This window comes from Grus americana, chromosome 1 (assembly GCF_028858705.1).
Source record: "Grus americana isolate bGruAme1 chromosome 1, bGruAme1.mat, whole genome shotgun sequence".
Lineage (NCBI taxonomy): Eukaryota > Metazoa > Chordata > Aves > Gruiformes > Gruidae > Grus > Grus americana.
Window position 1 is genome coordinate 117,169,023 of NC_072852.1, and position 13,995 is coordinate 117,183,017.

The following is a 13,995-nucleotide window of genomic DNA, read 5'->3' on the forward strand; positions in this document are numbered from 1 at the left end:
TCAGAGAAGCTCGATCCATCTGCAGAGCTTGTCTCGGAGTCTGTTGCAGCTTTTTAGAAAATCCCTCTTGAGGTACCAGGGACAAGATGTGGGAGAAAAGCATTAGTGACTGAGTCAGGAAGACACAGTATTAATGTGGAGAATGACATAAGAGTTTTGTGGGTTTTTTTTCTTTGGTGGAAATCTTTGGTTATTTTGGATATAAAATTCCCTAAGGAAAAAAAAAAAAAGAAACTTTATTTCAATGATTGTTGTCTATGAGGGTTTTGTGCCACTTGAAAAGTCCCTGCTTAGGAGCTGCATGAATATTAGGATGAAAATCTGGTAAGGAGGGGAGGATTTTCTTTAAAGCAAAATGAAACAGCCAATCAACAAAAAGCTGAAGGAACGGGAAGAAACTGGAAACAGTTGCAGTATCTCCCTGTCTTTATTCACCAAAGCCAGGAACAGAAACAAATAGAGGTAAGAAACAAAGTCCTATTGAAGGATTGAAGTCAAGAAATTCTGAAAAACCAATCATGTATTTTGTTCACCTGTATTTAAGGTAACGGCAAAAGGAATGGAAAGAAACTTTAGTCAGTTCATAAGCATGGCATGGTTACTGGCATTTGATAAATTTTTGGCAATTATTACATTTTATTTCTTACTCTTGTGAGATTTTAAAATTAAAAACGTTCAGCTTCTGTGTTTTGCAGTGACTGCCACTGGAACTTGTGTTCTTTGTAGTGACTTGGGGCCCAGTTATGTGCTTTTCTGCTGCTTTATGTTCAGATGCAAATGAATTGGGCTGTGAACTTGCACATATATTTGTGATATAAATATTTGAATACTGTTAAATAAAAGAGAGCACGTGTGATAAGGACACCACCATGTTATTTGTATCATAAAAGGCCATTTTAGGTACACCTTTTTTTTATTGTTTAATGGAAATACTTCAGATGCTTTGTGTGTTAGAGGCAAACTATTAAGATAGCAGATGACTTTTGGGTTGCACAAAACAAATAATGAGAGGATGTTTTTAAGTTTCTGTTTTGTTCAGTGTTTCTCCAGAGAAGGCACGGAAACCAGGTGTTTCCTGACTTGCATGAGACTACTCAAAGGTTTCTCCTACCTGGCTTGTTCAGTGTCTTACTGGAGCAGTAGAGAAGAATGTTCTGTGTAGTACGGAGGGAGGAAAAATGCTGGATGAAAGGGAGGTGTGAAAGACTTCTTGAACGGACAGTTGTATGGTGCTTCCAGGTTTCATTGCCACTGATACATGTTACTGCTTTAGTGATGAGAATCGGAAATCAGGTGAGAATCATAAATGTAAACTTTATTGTGTTTTGTTTAGGGCTTGTTGCTGTGGGAGAGAAGGCACAAAAGAGATCTGGACATTATGTTGTGATGAAGGATCTTTCAGGTGAGAGTCTTACTTGTCTAAAAAAAAAAAAAATCTCACTTAAAATGGTTGCTGTGATAGCAGCATTGAAATTCCAAATACATTTTATCTTTAAGGTAAACATCCAGTTTCTGCATTGATGGAGATCTGTAACAAAAGAAGATGGTCACCACCTGAATTTGTGTTGGTGGATGATAGTGGGCCTGATCATCGCAAACATTTTATCTTCAAGGTGCGTTTAAGTTTCGTTGTTTGCTCTTGGTTTCTCTATTAAAAGGTGTGATTGGAATTCACGTTTATATTTGTATATTCCAGCGGTAGCTGAGGACTGCTAAGCAGTGTCTTGATGCTAGAATTTCAGAGTCCTGTTTCTGTAAAGGCCAAATCGAGTCCCTCAAGCACATTAATCTGTAAATCTGTCAAGACAGACACTACTCCACTTCTTACTAAAATTAACCACCTATGTGGTGTCATATTCTTGCTGTTTACTTGCAGGTGTGGTGTTGAGCCTTATAGTTGTAAAGGTAGCGAGCAAGATTTAATTATTTTTGTTCTTCAGTTACCTTACAACGTGGGCTTTCTCTTCCACGTAATACCTTGTGTTAGCAGTTACTGTTTGGCAGCGATGGTGCTTACAGGCCGGATGTGGATTTTGTCTACCCCTAAAGAGGAGTTACATAGAGCACATGCTTAAAGGAGCCCTGTAGCGTTGCCTCGAAACAAAAGTGAAGAGGCACTTTCTAATGCTTTCTTTTTTCCTCCCCCTCTTTCATAAACAGGTGAGAGTCAATGGAAATGAATATAGGCCTACTTTTGCCAGCCTTAATAAGAAGCATGCTAAAGCCACAGCAGCAACTGCGGCTCTCCAAGCGATGGGACTTGTACCAAAGGAAAGCATGGTTAATACCACCATGTTTAGGAGTGCCTCACACCGCTAGATATTGTTTTTTATATTGACATTATTTCAGATAATTTTACTCTGCACAAAAATGGTATTTGCCCTTTCATGTTGTAAATACATTGGCAATTCCCACGTTGTAAAAACTGTACAGACACCTTCAGGTTTTTCTTTTGTACCATCCAAATGTATTTAAATCATACTTAGTTTTTGGTATGTTTATATTGTTTACATTAGTGATGTAATTATTTCTTAAATGACTAAATCAGACGACAGACTCTGGAGGCAACAGTAATCTAAACCCTTGTTTTAAAACTCATGCAATTTCTCTTCAATACGGAATGTTAACACTTTCATACCGTTTTGTACTATGCTGCAGTTTTCCCTGGTCTCGGTAAAGCTACTCGTGCGCTTTTGCCAACAGCTGGTAAAAGGTCGTGCGGCTTACCTTTAGTCTAGTCGAGGCTGGCGTGTACTGCTGGACAGATACTGGGCCAGTACCGCGACCCCTGTGAGAGAGCATGCGGCAGCAGCCCTGTTGTACGGTGTTAATGCCGTGGCTTCTCTTTGAATTTTGTTTGGGGGTTTAACTCGGTGGCGTGCTGCGCCTGGCCGTACAGCCCGTACTCTAGGACAGAGGCGATTAGGCAAAAGACTTGCTTGCAGAAGGGATGGCAGAAAGTCCAGCAATGGAACCGACAAGACTCGCAATGTAAAGGTGACTCTCCCTGCATGTTCTACGAAGGGAGATGATGGAGTTGTCTATTCCAAACAAATTAACACACTGCCTGATGTTGATTGTATGAATTTGTGGTTAATGTGAATTTTAAACTCTTAACAGATCTACAACTGGATTCGGGGGGAGGGAGGGGATAGAATGATGCTTAAATTGTTGTACCCAACTTGGTCAATAAAGCAGCACAAGTTCATAATCTTAATCACTGGTCAGTAAACAGTAATTGAAACATATGCCAAAACAAGTTTTGGAAGAAACGCACAGTATAAAAGTATGCTTTATGAAGGTTATCAACAGCTGGTAGGGTTGCAGAATCGGTTCTAGTCAGTTTCGGTTGCTTTGCACTGTTACCAAATTGCCTCCTGGGGCTTAAATTTTCCATAATGGTACTCTGCCCTCAAGGAGGCAGCCTGATCCAGAGTTCTGGCAGTTTGACAAGGGAGGGGATATAGACAGCTTTTCCTCCTTCTTTTTGTTGTTTGGGGTTTTTTTTTCCTTTTTAATTTTATTTAAGTAGTATTAGTGCTTTAGCTATGTGCACTTTGAATTCGAAAGGGCATTGTACACCTCTTGCCAGATTTGTCTGAGTTATGAGCAGATTGCCAGGACTTAGGGACTCTAGTAGTTCAGGTGCTTATTTCGGAAAAGTCTTTTTGAGGTCTCTTTGTATGACATCTACTGTCCAGAGCTTCATCTGGGAGAGGAACAAAAGACAGTTTGCACACAGTAAGACTGTGCTCTGGCCTAAAGCGAGTTATCTTTGCGATGGGAGTAGGAACGTGGAGGTGAGGAATTACTAGTACCGCTTCTTCCACAGAGTAAGGTGACTGTGTGTATTCCGCCAGCTGTTACAGAACAAGGTGTCTGTCTTTGCCCTGAAAGGCCATGGATCAATGTCTTGTGTACAGCAAAGAAAACGTATTTGGTTCTCTACCACACACTTCCAAGAAATAAAGCCCCTTATTAGTCTGTCAAAGCGCTCTAGAAATGCCTGCGTTAATTTTCATGGACATAGTTGTCTTTTTAATTAAAAACTTTTTTCCCTTTGGCTTCTCACCTTCAGTCTCTGGCTGAATATTTGAAGATCTCCTTGCCTCATTTGCTGAACTAGTCAGAAGGTGTGTCTAAAAACCAAAAGTAAACACGATGGTACAGTGATGGAAAGATCTACTCTGGGAGAACTGGGTGTTGTATCTGTCTTGGCTGAAGTCTGGCTTTTTGGTGTATGACTTAAAGTAATTAACTTGGGATGTGGGAGCAGCTCCTAATCAGACTTCCGTTTAAATGTCTGATTTGATAGAGCTGAAACATTGAAGATGTTGATCATTCTGTTTAGTCTGTGGCCTCCATGTAAGCACTGGTTTCACAGCTGTACAGTATCAAATCTGGGAACATACAATCTGTTGTACTTGTTGTCATGTTCTTTTTTTTGGGTCTGTATTCCTCATGTATAATGTAAAGACACATGTTATCTCACAGCAGCAAGGAGCAGATGAATTCAGTCCCATGGAGGACTTAATTTAAAAAATAACTGTATAGGCAAGTTCTGGATTTCATGCCTTAAAAGACGTGGTACTGTATGTGGATTTAACCTTTGGTCTTACGGAAGAGTTAAAAAAAGAAAATAATTAAGGTCTGTAATGCCCTAATTATGACACTTCTTGATTTTGAGGTTTCTGTTTTAGTTTCATTCCTTGTTGTTTAGAATGATATATGAATCTAAAGCTAGAGCAGCAATGTGCTTCTGTTAAATTTGTAAATTTGAATTGGTTTGAGTGTCCTTTGCATGGAGGAATAGATAAGTAGTGATATATTAAAAAGAACAACTAGGAAACACTCTCTTGGAACCTGGTTATTTATGCAGCGCTTTAGCTGTCTTTAGTCTGTGACTCCTGCTGGTGGAAGAGATGAGCTGTTTGGCTGTTGGATTACCTTTCGCTGCAGAATTACTTTCCTAGAAGTAACCTTGCTGAAAGTGCTTCGGACTTCCCCATCACGCGAGGGAGGAGCATTTGGAAGCAGATACCTGAGAACTTGTAACCGGCTTCCACCAGAACAATTTCTTGGCAGTCTTCTCATTTGTAGTTTTTAAATAGTTAGGACTGGAGGAGCGGGAAGGTGAAACTGCCTCTTAAAGTGCAAAAACCTAGATGAAATCTTCATCAACTGCTACAGTATAGCTCTGCCAAATGAATCATAGTTTGTGATGAAAATTCACCCATTTGGACAGTGTAAATCAATCTTACTGCTCCAGAAGCATCTGGAATAATGGCAGTAGTTACTGAAAATACCTTGAGGTGGAAGAGCAGCAGAGTGGGTAGCACAATGCTGGAACTGCTTCAGGGAACGTTCACTGGAGTCAAGTACGCTTCAAGAACAGCACTGAATGCCTGAGCTGTAAGCTACTGGAGCAGTAATTTCAGTAGCATACTACTGAAATTACAGGCAAAGCTATGACTTAAAACCAACTGATGGTTTACAGTACAAGGAGGAGCTACAGCTCAGGTAGTGGTGCAAGGCATGTGATAAAGAATGTGGTGGTAAATTTTTGAAATTAAACACTTCTAGACTACAAGAATGTAATTGCAATTCAGATTCTTTTAAATGACTGCAAGCTGTTAATTGGCATTAGTGTCTCTCCATAACTCTCTCAGGCTAGATGTGAAAATACAAACAAACTGAAATTAATAGTAATTATTGTATTTCCTAGAAACTGGCTTGAGTCCACATACCAGAATGGTTATTGGCTTGATTAAAATTGCTTTCCTGTAGAGGCAGCTGCAGAATTGCTTTTCCCTACTGCTTGCAGTAACTTGCCTCATGTGCTAACGCTCTGTAAATAGGCCTGTTCCTCGAGCACACGCTCAGAAGATGCCCGTTTCAGAACTGGGGTTGTGGGTTCTCGGGTCACGAGCAGCTTTCAGAAGGGCTCGCCCACGCAACAGCAGGGGAAGCCACGCCAGAACGCAGTTGCTGTGAGAGCCGCTGTTGATGACCTACAGCGTCAGGCTAAAGGTTAGTTTTGGCAGACAGCAGTGCCCGGTAGTAGAGGCAATGACTGATGGAGGCATACAAACCAGATCAAAAAAGGCATTAACTGTTACTCTCTTACAAAGTGGGAATGAAAGTGGAGTTACCAGCAGAAATGGAGTATTTGACATTATCTAAGTATTTTATATTCTATGGTGCCTCTTTCCCAGCATAAGAGAGGAACTTTCCCTTTATCAAGGTTTTCTAGGTGTTTTCTTGTTCAGTGTGCCAGTAGGCTCACAGTGTCATGGTAGTTACTGTAAGGTAACAAATGTAAACATAAAGTATTGCAGTATAATTGTATACCTGTTGTATTTGCGGGCTAGGATACGTCAAGTGGTGTCGATACCAAGTAACTGGATGGCAGAGGAAGGTTCCATCATGCCTCAAATCTGCAGATTAACTTGTTTACGTGCCCATGTTTTGAAGTTTATGGGTTGTTTCCTCAAGTAAGACCTGGCTACAGTCTAACCTGACTTGTTTCAGCATCCCAGGTGGATTCTGAGCCAGTGAGCAGAACAGCACTGTAGTAAAGATGAGGGCAGCTGACCGTGATGTGCGAGCACTGCTTTATTTTCTGTGCACAGTTGAATTAGAAATGTTGCTGGAGTGCACAAGCATGATGGTGTTCTACATAATTGCTCTTTGGATTTAGTATTCTCTGCTGCAGGAATCCGACCTCCTGATAGCTGTGTAATAAGCGACATAACATGCCTCCAAAATAACAGCTTTGACTACCTGAAGTGAAACAGACTGCATTAAACCTGGTAGTAGACTCTATTATTGCTATGGACATAGAGGCAGATCAGCATCCCCCTGCTGCTGCTGATTTTCTCTGGCTTTGATTAGGTGGCTCCAACTTGTTTGGATTCAGGTTATAGTTTGTACAAATTGCTTTTTAAGCGTCTAGCTCATTTTAAAGTAAGTGGGTATGGGAAGACTAGAGAGCTGTGCCAAGCAGTTCTCAGGAATCAACCTTTGAATCCGATTCAAACTCTGTGCTTGTGGCTATTGGACTTTGATCTGTGCGGAGTTCAGAGCTGACTCTAAACCAAGAGGTGCAACGTACCAAGGTGTAGCTATCAAGGAGCTTCTAGCAGGGTGCTGTGAATCATCTGGGAAGTCCACCCATCCAAAATGGTGATGAGTTACTGCACAGAGCAGTAGCAGAAATTCTGTACTTCAGAACAGAATTTGCATGTGCATGAAGAATACAGACCTTCCAGATGCAATTCAGACGAGTAAAATAGATAATCATGTTTTTATCATGTTTTATTTAAAACTTTCTAAAATACAAAAGGAGGTGTCCAAGGCCTTTTCCTTCATTTCCCTCAAACGTCCTTTGAAGTGTTTTATGATGGGTGATGTGCAATAGTTGTCTGCGACGTTCAACCAGATTGTATCCCTCCTGGTACTGCACAGGTGCTGCCCACGTAGACCCCAATGAAGTACAGCAACTGCATGCTAGACAGCATTCTCTTCCATTAGATGGAACTAGCATACCTAGGACTTCCAGGTATAAGCATAATCCTTCATTTCCAGAAATCGGATGGCAGATTTTCCCAGTGTTGGACACTGAGTCAGTTGGTCCCAGGCCTCGGGATGCAGTCCACAGCTAGGAATGTCTTTGCCTGTGGGTTCCTGCGGAAATTCACATGAAGAGGAGAGACACGAAATGGGTATTTCTGTTTGAAATACCTGCAGTTTTTAATGTTCGTTTGTGTACCTCTGGGGAATTCCTGACTCCTGAAAAGCTAGTTTTCTGATTATTCCAGTTCTGAGGGAATGACAAGCCCCAAGGACTGCCAGGTGGTGATGACAAGTAATTGGGTGTAAACCCAGGTATTAAGGGACAGTTTTGTGTCACTCGGTGTCCTATTGTTTCTAATAAAGCTACTATTCCGAACAGGAAAGACTGTCTCTGCCAGTTTCCTTACCTTATTTGAGGCAGGGCTCGCGTTGTCAAGGTTAGTGTTAAACACCGCAGTTGGCTCGTGTGTATGTAACGCAGCAGAGAAGGCTCCCCTCTGCGCCACCCTGAGCAGCATGGTCAGCGAATGCAGGGAGTGAGGCATGACTGGGCCTACGATCTCCAAGCTGAATATATCCTCGTAGGCCAAGTGAACCCTGGCTTTGGCATTTATGCTTCGAGCCTGAAGACAAGAGCACATAGGATTAGTTTTTGATGCAGCAAATCAAGTCCTAATTTTCATTTACTTGAAAGCTGCAATGCTAGAGTCCTATTAAAAGTTCAATACTTTTAGATATTGTCAACTCACTGTTCAATACATGAGTATTATGATGGTTTGACTGTCTTTGTAACAATTCCCAAAATGTACCAACTGTGACACGCAGGGATGCTATGCAGCATTAAGGAAGTTAACTGCAGAAGAACAGTATTGAACTACTGTAGTGAAAGAGGGCTGCACTACCTGTATTAATAGCATATCCTTTACTATCCACCACCTCCTCATAGTAACAGATGGTGAGCTGTGGTTCAGAGGCTCCCTATTTGCAAGCAGCTGTGATAGTCTGAGACCCCATAAGAGCTCATGAGAATCTTTTAAGAATCATTTTAGTGTCTGGAAAGTCTGCTTAACCTCTTAGGTATCAGGACATGAAGAATAGAAACGTAGGCATTTCAGTTCAGCAGCACAGATCTATGTTGATGGAAACGATTTAGGAGGCCACCTGTTACACAGTCAGGGTGCTAACTCAGGCTACAGCTACAAAAATTACTCTGCTGTACCTGAGGGAGACTATACAAAGTCACTGTCTAATTTCCTGAGTGAAGAAACAATATTCTTTTCAAAGAGATGAGACACGGTTGCATTACTTACTTTGAGTGTTTGCATTGTTCCGCCTCGGAAAGCAACAGGGGACAACAAAGTTGGTGGAAGCCCTGCCTGTGGGCCTGCAACAGCCACCAGGCTCTTGCAGTTTATCAGGAAGTTCAGCAAGGTGAATGTGTTTGTTCCTTTCACTAACGCAAGGGATTCAGGCTTGTGATCCATCCGCACCTCATGCTTCTCCTTACGACTGTATTGACTGGAGTCAAAGGAAAACCACAAGGCAGTGAAAAGCATCAAGGCACCACAGGAAGAAGAATCAGAGCAGTGCAACTCCAGAAGAAGCCGCCTCTGACCAAGCAAGTCATTTGAACAAACAAAACCAAAAAAACTCCACCAAGCTTTACACCGATTCGGATTTGTTCTTCAAATATTAAGCAGCAACTTAAACCTGACTTCAGTTTTCATTACTGAAGTTGTGAAATAAAAAGCATTTTGCAAGTCCAATGTCTCACAGCTGGCAAGTCATGTTTACTAAATACCTATGAAGTTAGCAGCTCCTAGTTTTACTCTGAATTTTGCTCCAAACCAAACAGAAAAACGCAGGCATTTAGAGTTCAGATCAGGAGTCTGCTTTTGAAGCGCATTCCCCGACGGTCCCCACTTATGGTGCATTGCTGTGGGGCAGCCGCAGGGGGCTGAAATGAGATTCCTCTATGGTGAAAGCCAGCAGAAGCTGTGTGGGGCACTGTACCTCACCTGCTCCAGGTGCAAATGGAACCAGAGGAAGACAGAGGTAATCGGTCCCTCTGAAATACCTACAGGTTCTCAGCAACAGCTGTTCTGGTCTACAGCTGTGTCCCTACTATGCAATACTACTTCCAAGTGTACACCTAGCCTACATTAACATATACCTTTTTCTTAAAAAAAAATAAAAAAATCTAATGAGTCCTTCCAGTGAACCTGTATGTGAGGTGACACAATCAGTTTGTGCCTAAGAGATGGACTTTACAAAGCCTACATTAACAATTTACAATGGCTTTTCCTTCAAGAAGAGCAGCATCTAGAAATACTTGCCATAAAGAACATCAAAAAGGCAGGCAGAGTCTCTTAATATGCAGTAATATGACAATTAATATTTGGAAATTAGTTCTCAAAAGCTTTTACAAAACTTAAATCTATACTACAAAAAGATAACACCAGCAGAGTTTTCCAGTGTCATACATCTCAATGTGCAGAGAAAGGATACAGTTTAATAGAAATAGCATCTGGTTTCTTAACCTTGTCTTGGACTCCCATCTCCTCAAGCCAAGAGAAACTTTCATCATCATCATCACTTGGAACTAGTTCCCTGGGAAACACAGAATCAGTGTCAGGAGGGCAATACTTCCTACAAAGGCTTTCCAAGTGGAACGCATGGGAGTCTATAGATGCCCTTGAGTTTGAGCATTGTAGGAAACTTATTACATACTCGCCATTTTCCATGCTGTTGCCCGCTTCGAGGCTGTTAGCAACTTCAGTTTCCAAACTCACTTCAGAGCTTTTCTGTTTTCTGGTTCTATTTTCTTCTACCAAAGGTAAAGAAAACTCTATGCCTTCAATAGAGAGGGAAAGAAAGCAAGGAATGGTTTTGTAACACAGCTAATGCACTTTATCAGTTATTCAAATCCCAGTTGGACTGGTTTCACCTTACCTTCATTTCTCATGGCTTCCCTTAACCCTCTAGTTGTGGGAGAAATTACGGCTGTGATAACGTCACTTCCCGCAAGACCAGCCGCACGGAACAGGACAGTGAACTGGTAGGTACACACATAGAAGTAGGGACACAGCTTGGCTTTCAGCAGATTGTACAGAGAAGTAAAGCTGACAGACCTGCACGTGACAATAAAACAATTCTGTAACTGAAGTTAATTCTTTGCTATCAACACATTAAATGGGATTTGGCTGGGCAGTGCTGGTGTGTAGTCTGCACGGGTTTGAGGGCACATTGAATCATGAGTCAGATTTTCAGACCCGCTCAACATCTAGGAAGCTGCACTCTTCTGAAACACAGCCCATCTGTGAGTGCCTTGCTCTTACAGCATACTTGCTTTCTACCATGTGGAGTTTACACGAAGCATCAAAGGCAACTTGCTAGCCGGATTTACAGAATTCTACCCAAATCAATAACTAGGATTGGAGAGGAGCATTTAGCACAAGAAGGTAGCTTTAGTCTTAAACTTATTCCCCTAGCCTGGTCCTCAAAATAACAAGCATTCTACAGCTGGGAAAAAAAAAAAACAAAAAGCTTTTTCATAAAAATAGAAAGAACTTGTGCATTAATTAAAATCCCATTGTCTTAAAAGTACTAATACATCAGTTGTTTGGTTCCACTTACCAGTCGCTCATTAGCACTTGTTGCAAGGCTTCATCCTGTGACCAAGGACTAGCCTTTCCAGCTATTTTTCTATCTGCTCCAATCCGAGGGAACAGCTGCAGCCATGGCAGTGAAGGGTGAAGCCAGTAAACAAGGCTTTGCTGAAAGGCACAACGCAGTTCTGTGGACAGTTTTGGTTCCTAGATTTCAAAAAGTATTTCATGAAGCCAGTAATAGTTTACTTAAGGCAGCATTGCAAGTGATGGGTTAAAAAAATACTACACTAGATACTAAAAAAAAAAAAATATTCCCAGGCTTGTGAATAAGCCAGACTGAAGAAATTCGGACAGCAACTGGCAACTGCTTCACAGCTGAAGTTAAACAACCTCTCACTTATCACTGTTTGCCACTGTGAGCACAAGCCATGGATGGAATGAGATTAGTAGTCTAAATGAGCCTTATTCATAATGCAAGTAAGATCAATCCAAGACACAATCAAACCTTTGCTGGCAGGATGGTTAAGGAACAGTGCAAAGGTACACTTTGCTTTCTAAAGCTGGAGCTTCGAGCTGCCCTCTGCAAGTTTTACCTGTACGCTCTGTGGCAAGTTTGTTTCTGTAGCTCTGCAATGCTGAGCAAATCCTTGGGCTTCCTCTTGTGCTTTTAAATGTTCTGCCCAGGTAAAAGGATGGGAAGACATAAATAAAAGTCGTGTTTTAAGACTCCAGTCTGCAGGAAATTCATGTCTTGGTGAGGAGGGAACTTCGGGTACAGCAACAGGTAAATGAAGGTCCTTACAAAACAGAAACAGCATCAGTTAACCCATGGAAAATTAAAAAAAAAAAAAAAAAGCAAAAAAAAAAAAGCACCAACTATGTAGCTACCTGTTTATATTTTAGCAAGGTCAGGTCTCCTCTCATGTTGATTTAATACACCTTTCCTGGCAGGCAAAGCCAACACTGGACTAGACAGGACTATGACTATTACATGGAATGTCTTGAGTTTAGTAGCCTATAAAATGACAATTTAAACCTGTCGCATCCTCCATGTTTTTGTCCAATTCAGCGCAACAGCAAAAATGCCTAGCTCATTCTTATCCTAAGGAAGTACTTGCATTAAGGTAAGAGCCATACTTAAAAAAAACCCAACCTTTTGCAGACAGATTTTCTAGAATCCAAGTTACACACAGTTTACCTGTGCATAAGCTAACCAAAGTCACAGTCTATGCTCAACTGAATATTTTAGTCATTAGCAGATTCTAATAGAAATACGGTTTTATATTGTTTAGAAAAAAAACAGAAGATGGTTTTCATTCACAGCAGTCTTTCCAGAAGTCATAAACTAGGAACAGGTAACAGGATGAATGATTCAAAAAAAGAAAACTTAGCCTGAAGTTTATGAAGACAATAATTTCCGTGCCAAAACAGTGTCTCATTTGATCTTCTCTTTGTGATTGTAATGTCAGACGCTTCCTAGAGGATGGAAAAACACCCCACTGTGGAGCTCTTTGACAGTTTGTTCTCTTTGAGAAGTCATTATTCTATTCTGCTAAGTTAGTTTGAGCTTAAATTTCTGCACCTATAGCATCAGATATTATCTGCTTGAAACTCTCTTTCAAGAACTGGTTTTCAGGTATTCTGTATTTCCTGTGTGCCTAGTGAAGTTGTTTGTTCCCTTTCTGTAGCCTAATAAAAGACTACAGGAGATCTATCACTTTGAAGAACATCCTTGTCTCAACAAAACACAAAAATAAGAAACAGGAGAATTATAGTAAACACGGCAATAAAACTGGAAGAAGACAACAACCTCTGTCAACTAGAACTACAACAGCAGCAATGTCAAGCAGAAGGCTGGCTTTTAAAATACTGTCAGCATAACAGTAAACGTCAAGGCAATTTAAGAATTTTTCTTGAATGCTGATGTTTTAGTACATCATTTTACACAGAGATGGACCATCAAATATGAAGTTACACATTTTCAGCTTTTTTTTGTGACCTGTGAACAGCTACAAACGTTTCAGAAGCAGTATGTGCTGTTTCGTACATCGGTTAGGGCAGGGATGTCAGTTCTTTCAGAGGGCTCTGCTCTCCTGGCCGGCTTCCCTTCATAAACAGGCTCTAAAAGCTGAAGCAAAAAGGAGCGTAAGATACAGGACAAAATAAGAACCAGGTTGATAATTTAAAAAAATGCCCCTTTCAGTGAAACGTCAAGAGCGACACTAAGCAGACACACATGCTGCAAGCACTGAAGCGCCATAGCTTGCTTTCAAGCTGCGTACAAAGCCCAGGCAGGCCCCAGGCTCGGGGGATGCCTTTCCCAGGGGGAGCGGGCTCCGGGCCGGCGCTACCGCACCCAGCTGAGCGCGATGGCTGCCGGCGCCAGCGCGGAAGCCCCTTCTCTGCCCACGGGGCCCTTCCCGTTTCTCCCCTCACCTCTCCGGCCTCGCGTCGTCACCGGGGACCTACCTGCCAGAAGGGCGCTGCCGAGGGGGACGCGTCCGCCGGTGGCCGCCGGTCCCGCACCCGCGGCTGGGGGGTGCCGCTCGCCCGCGGCGCGTTGTCCAGGCTGGAGAAGGGGTTGCGGCGGGCGGGCGCGGAGGGGGCCCGCGGGGCTGCTCCGCAGGGCGGAGGAGCGGCGGAGGCGGGGGGCTCACTGCTCCGCAGCCGTTTGCGCTTCAGCCGCAGCATTGCCGGCGGCTTTTTGAAGCCGGGCGAGTAGCCGGGCACGGCGGAGGCAGCCATAGCCGAGCGGAGAGCAGCTGCCAGGCGGGAGCCGCTGTCCCGGCTTGGCGCGAAAAGAGCCGAG

General features: G+C 42.4%; 2 protein-coding genes across 5 annotated transcripts in view; one reads left to right on the plus strand and one right to left on the minus strand.

The window, feature by feature from the left end:
- Window positions 1-4,849, plus strand: part of SON (SON DNA and RNA binding protein) — a 41,392-nt gene extending 36,543 nt beyond the window's left edge. For all 3 annotated transcript variants that reach the window (XM_054833170.1, XM_054833216.1, XM_054833181.1), the window contains 3 exons: window positions 1,334-1,402; window positions 1,498-1,613; window positions 2,161-4,849. In XM_054833170.1, the coding sequence (XP_054689145.1) occupies window positions 1,334-1,402; window positions 1,498-1,613; window positions 2,161-2,319 (344 nt within the window). In that variant the 3' untranslated portion in view covers window positions 2,320-4,849. The remainder of the gene's footprint in view (window positions 1-1,333; window positions 1,403-1,497; window positions 1,614-2,160) is intronic.
- A 2,453-nt stretch (window positions 4,850-7,302) lies between these two features.
- DONSON (DNA replication fork stabilization factor DONSON) lies at window positions 7,303-13,950 on the minus strand. 2 transcript variants are annotated; one of them, XM_054833239.1, is made up of 10 exons: window positions 13,656-13,950; window positions 13,234-13,314; window positions 11,780-11,983; window positions 11,212-11,351; window positions 10,528-10,706; window positions 10,306-10,429; window positions 10,084-10,185; window positions 8,886-9,084; window positions 7,983-8,198; window positions 7,303-7,686 (listed from the first exon to the last, which is right to left on the minus strand). In XM_054833239.1, the coding sequence occupies exons 1-10, from the start codon at window positions 13,929-13,931 to the stop codon at window positions 7,549-7,551; spliced, it is 1,659 nt and encodes a 552-aa protein (XP_054689214.1). In that variant the 5' UTR covers window positions 13,932-13,950; the 3' UTR covers window positions 7,303-7,548. The 2 variants fall into 2 exon arrangements, with proteins under 2 accessions (XP_054689214.1, XP_054689205.1); XM_054833230.1 differs by having other exon boundaries at window positions 11,212-11,390.
- Between the last annotated feature and the right edge of the window lie 45 nt (window positions 13,951-13,995).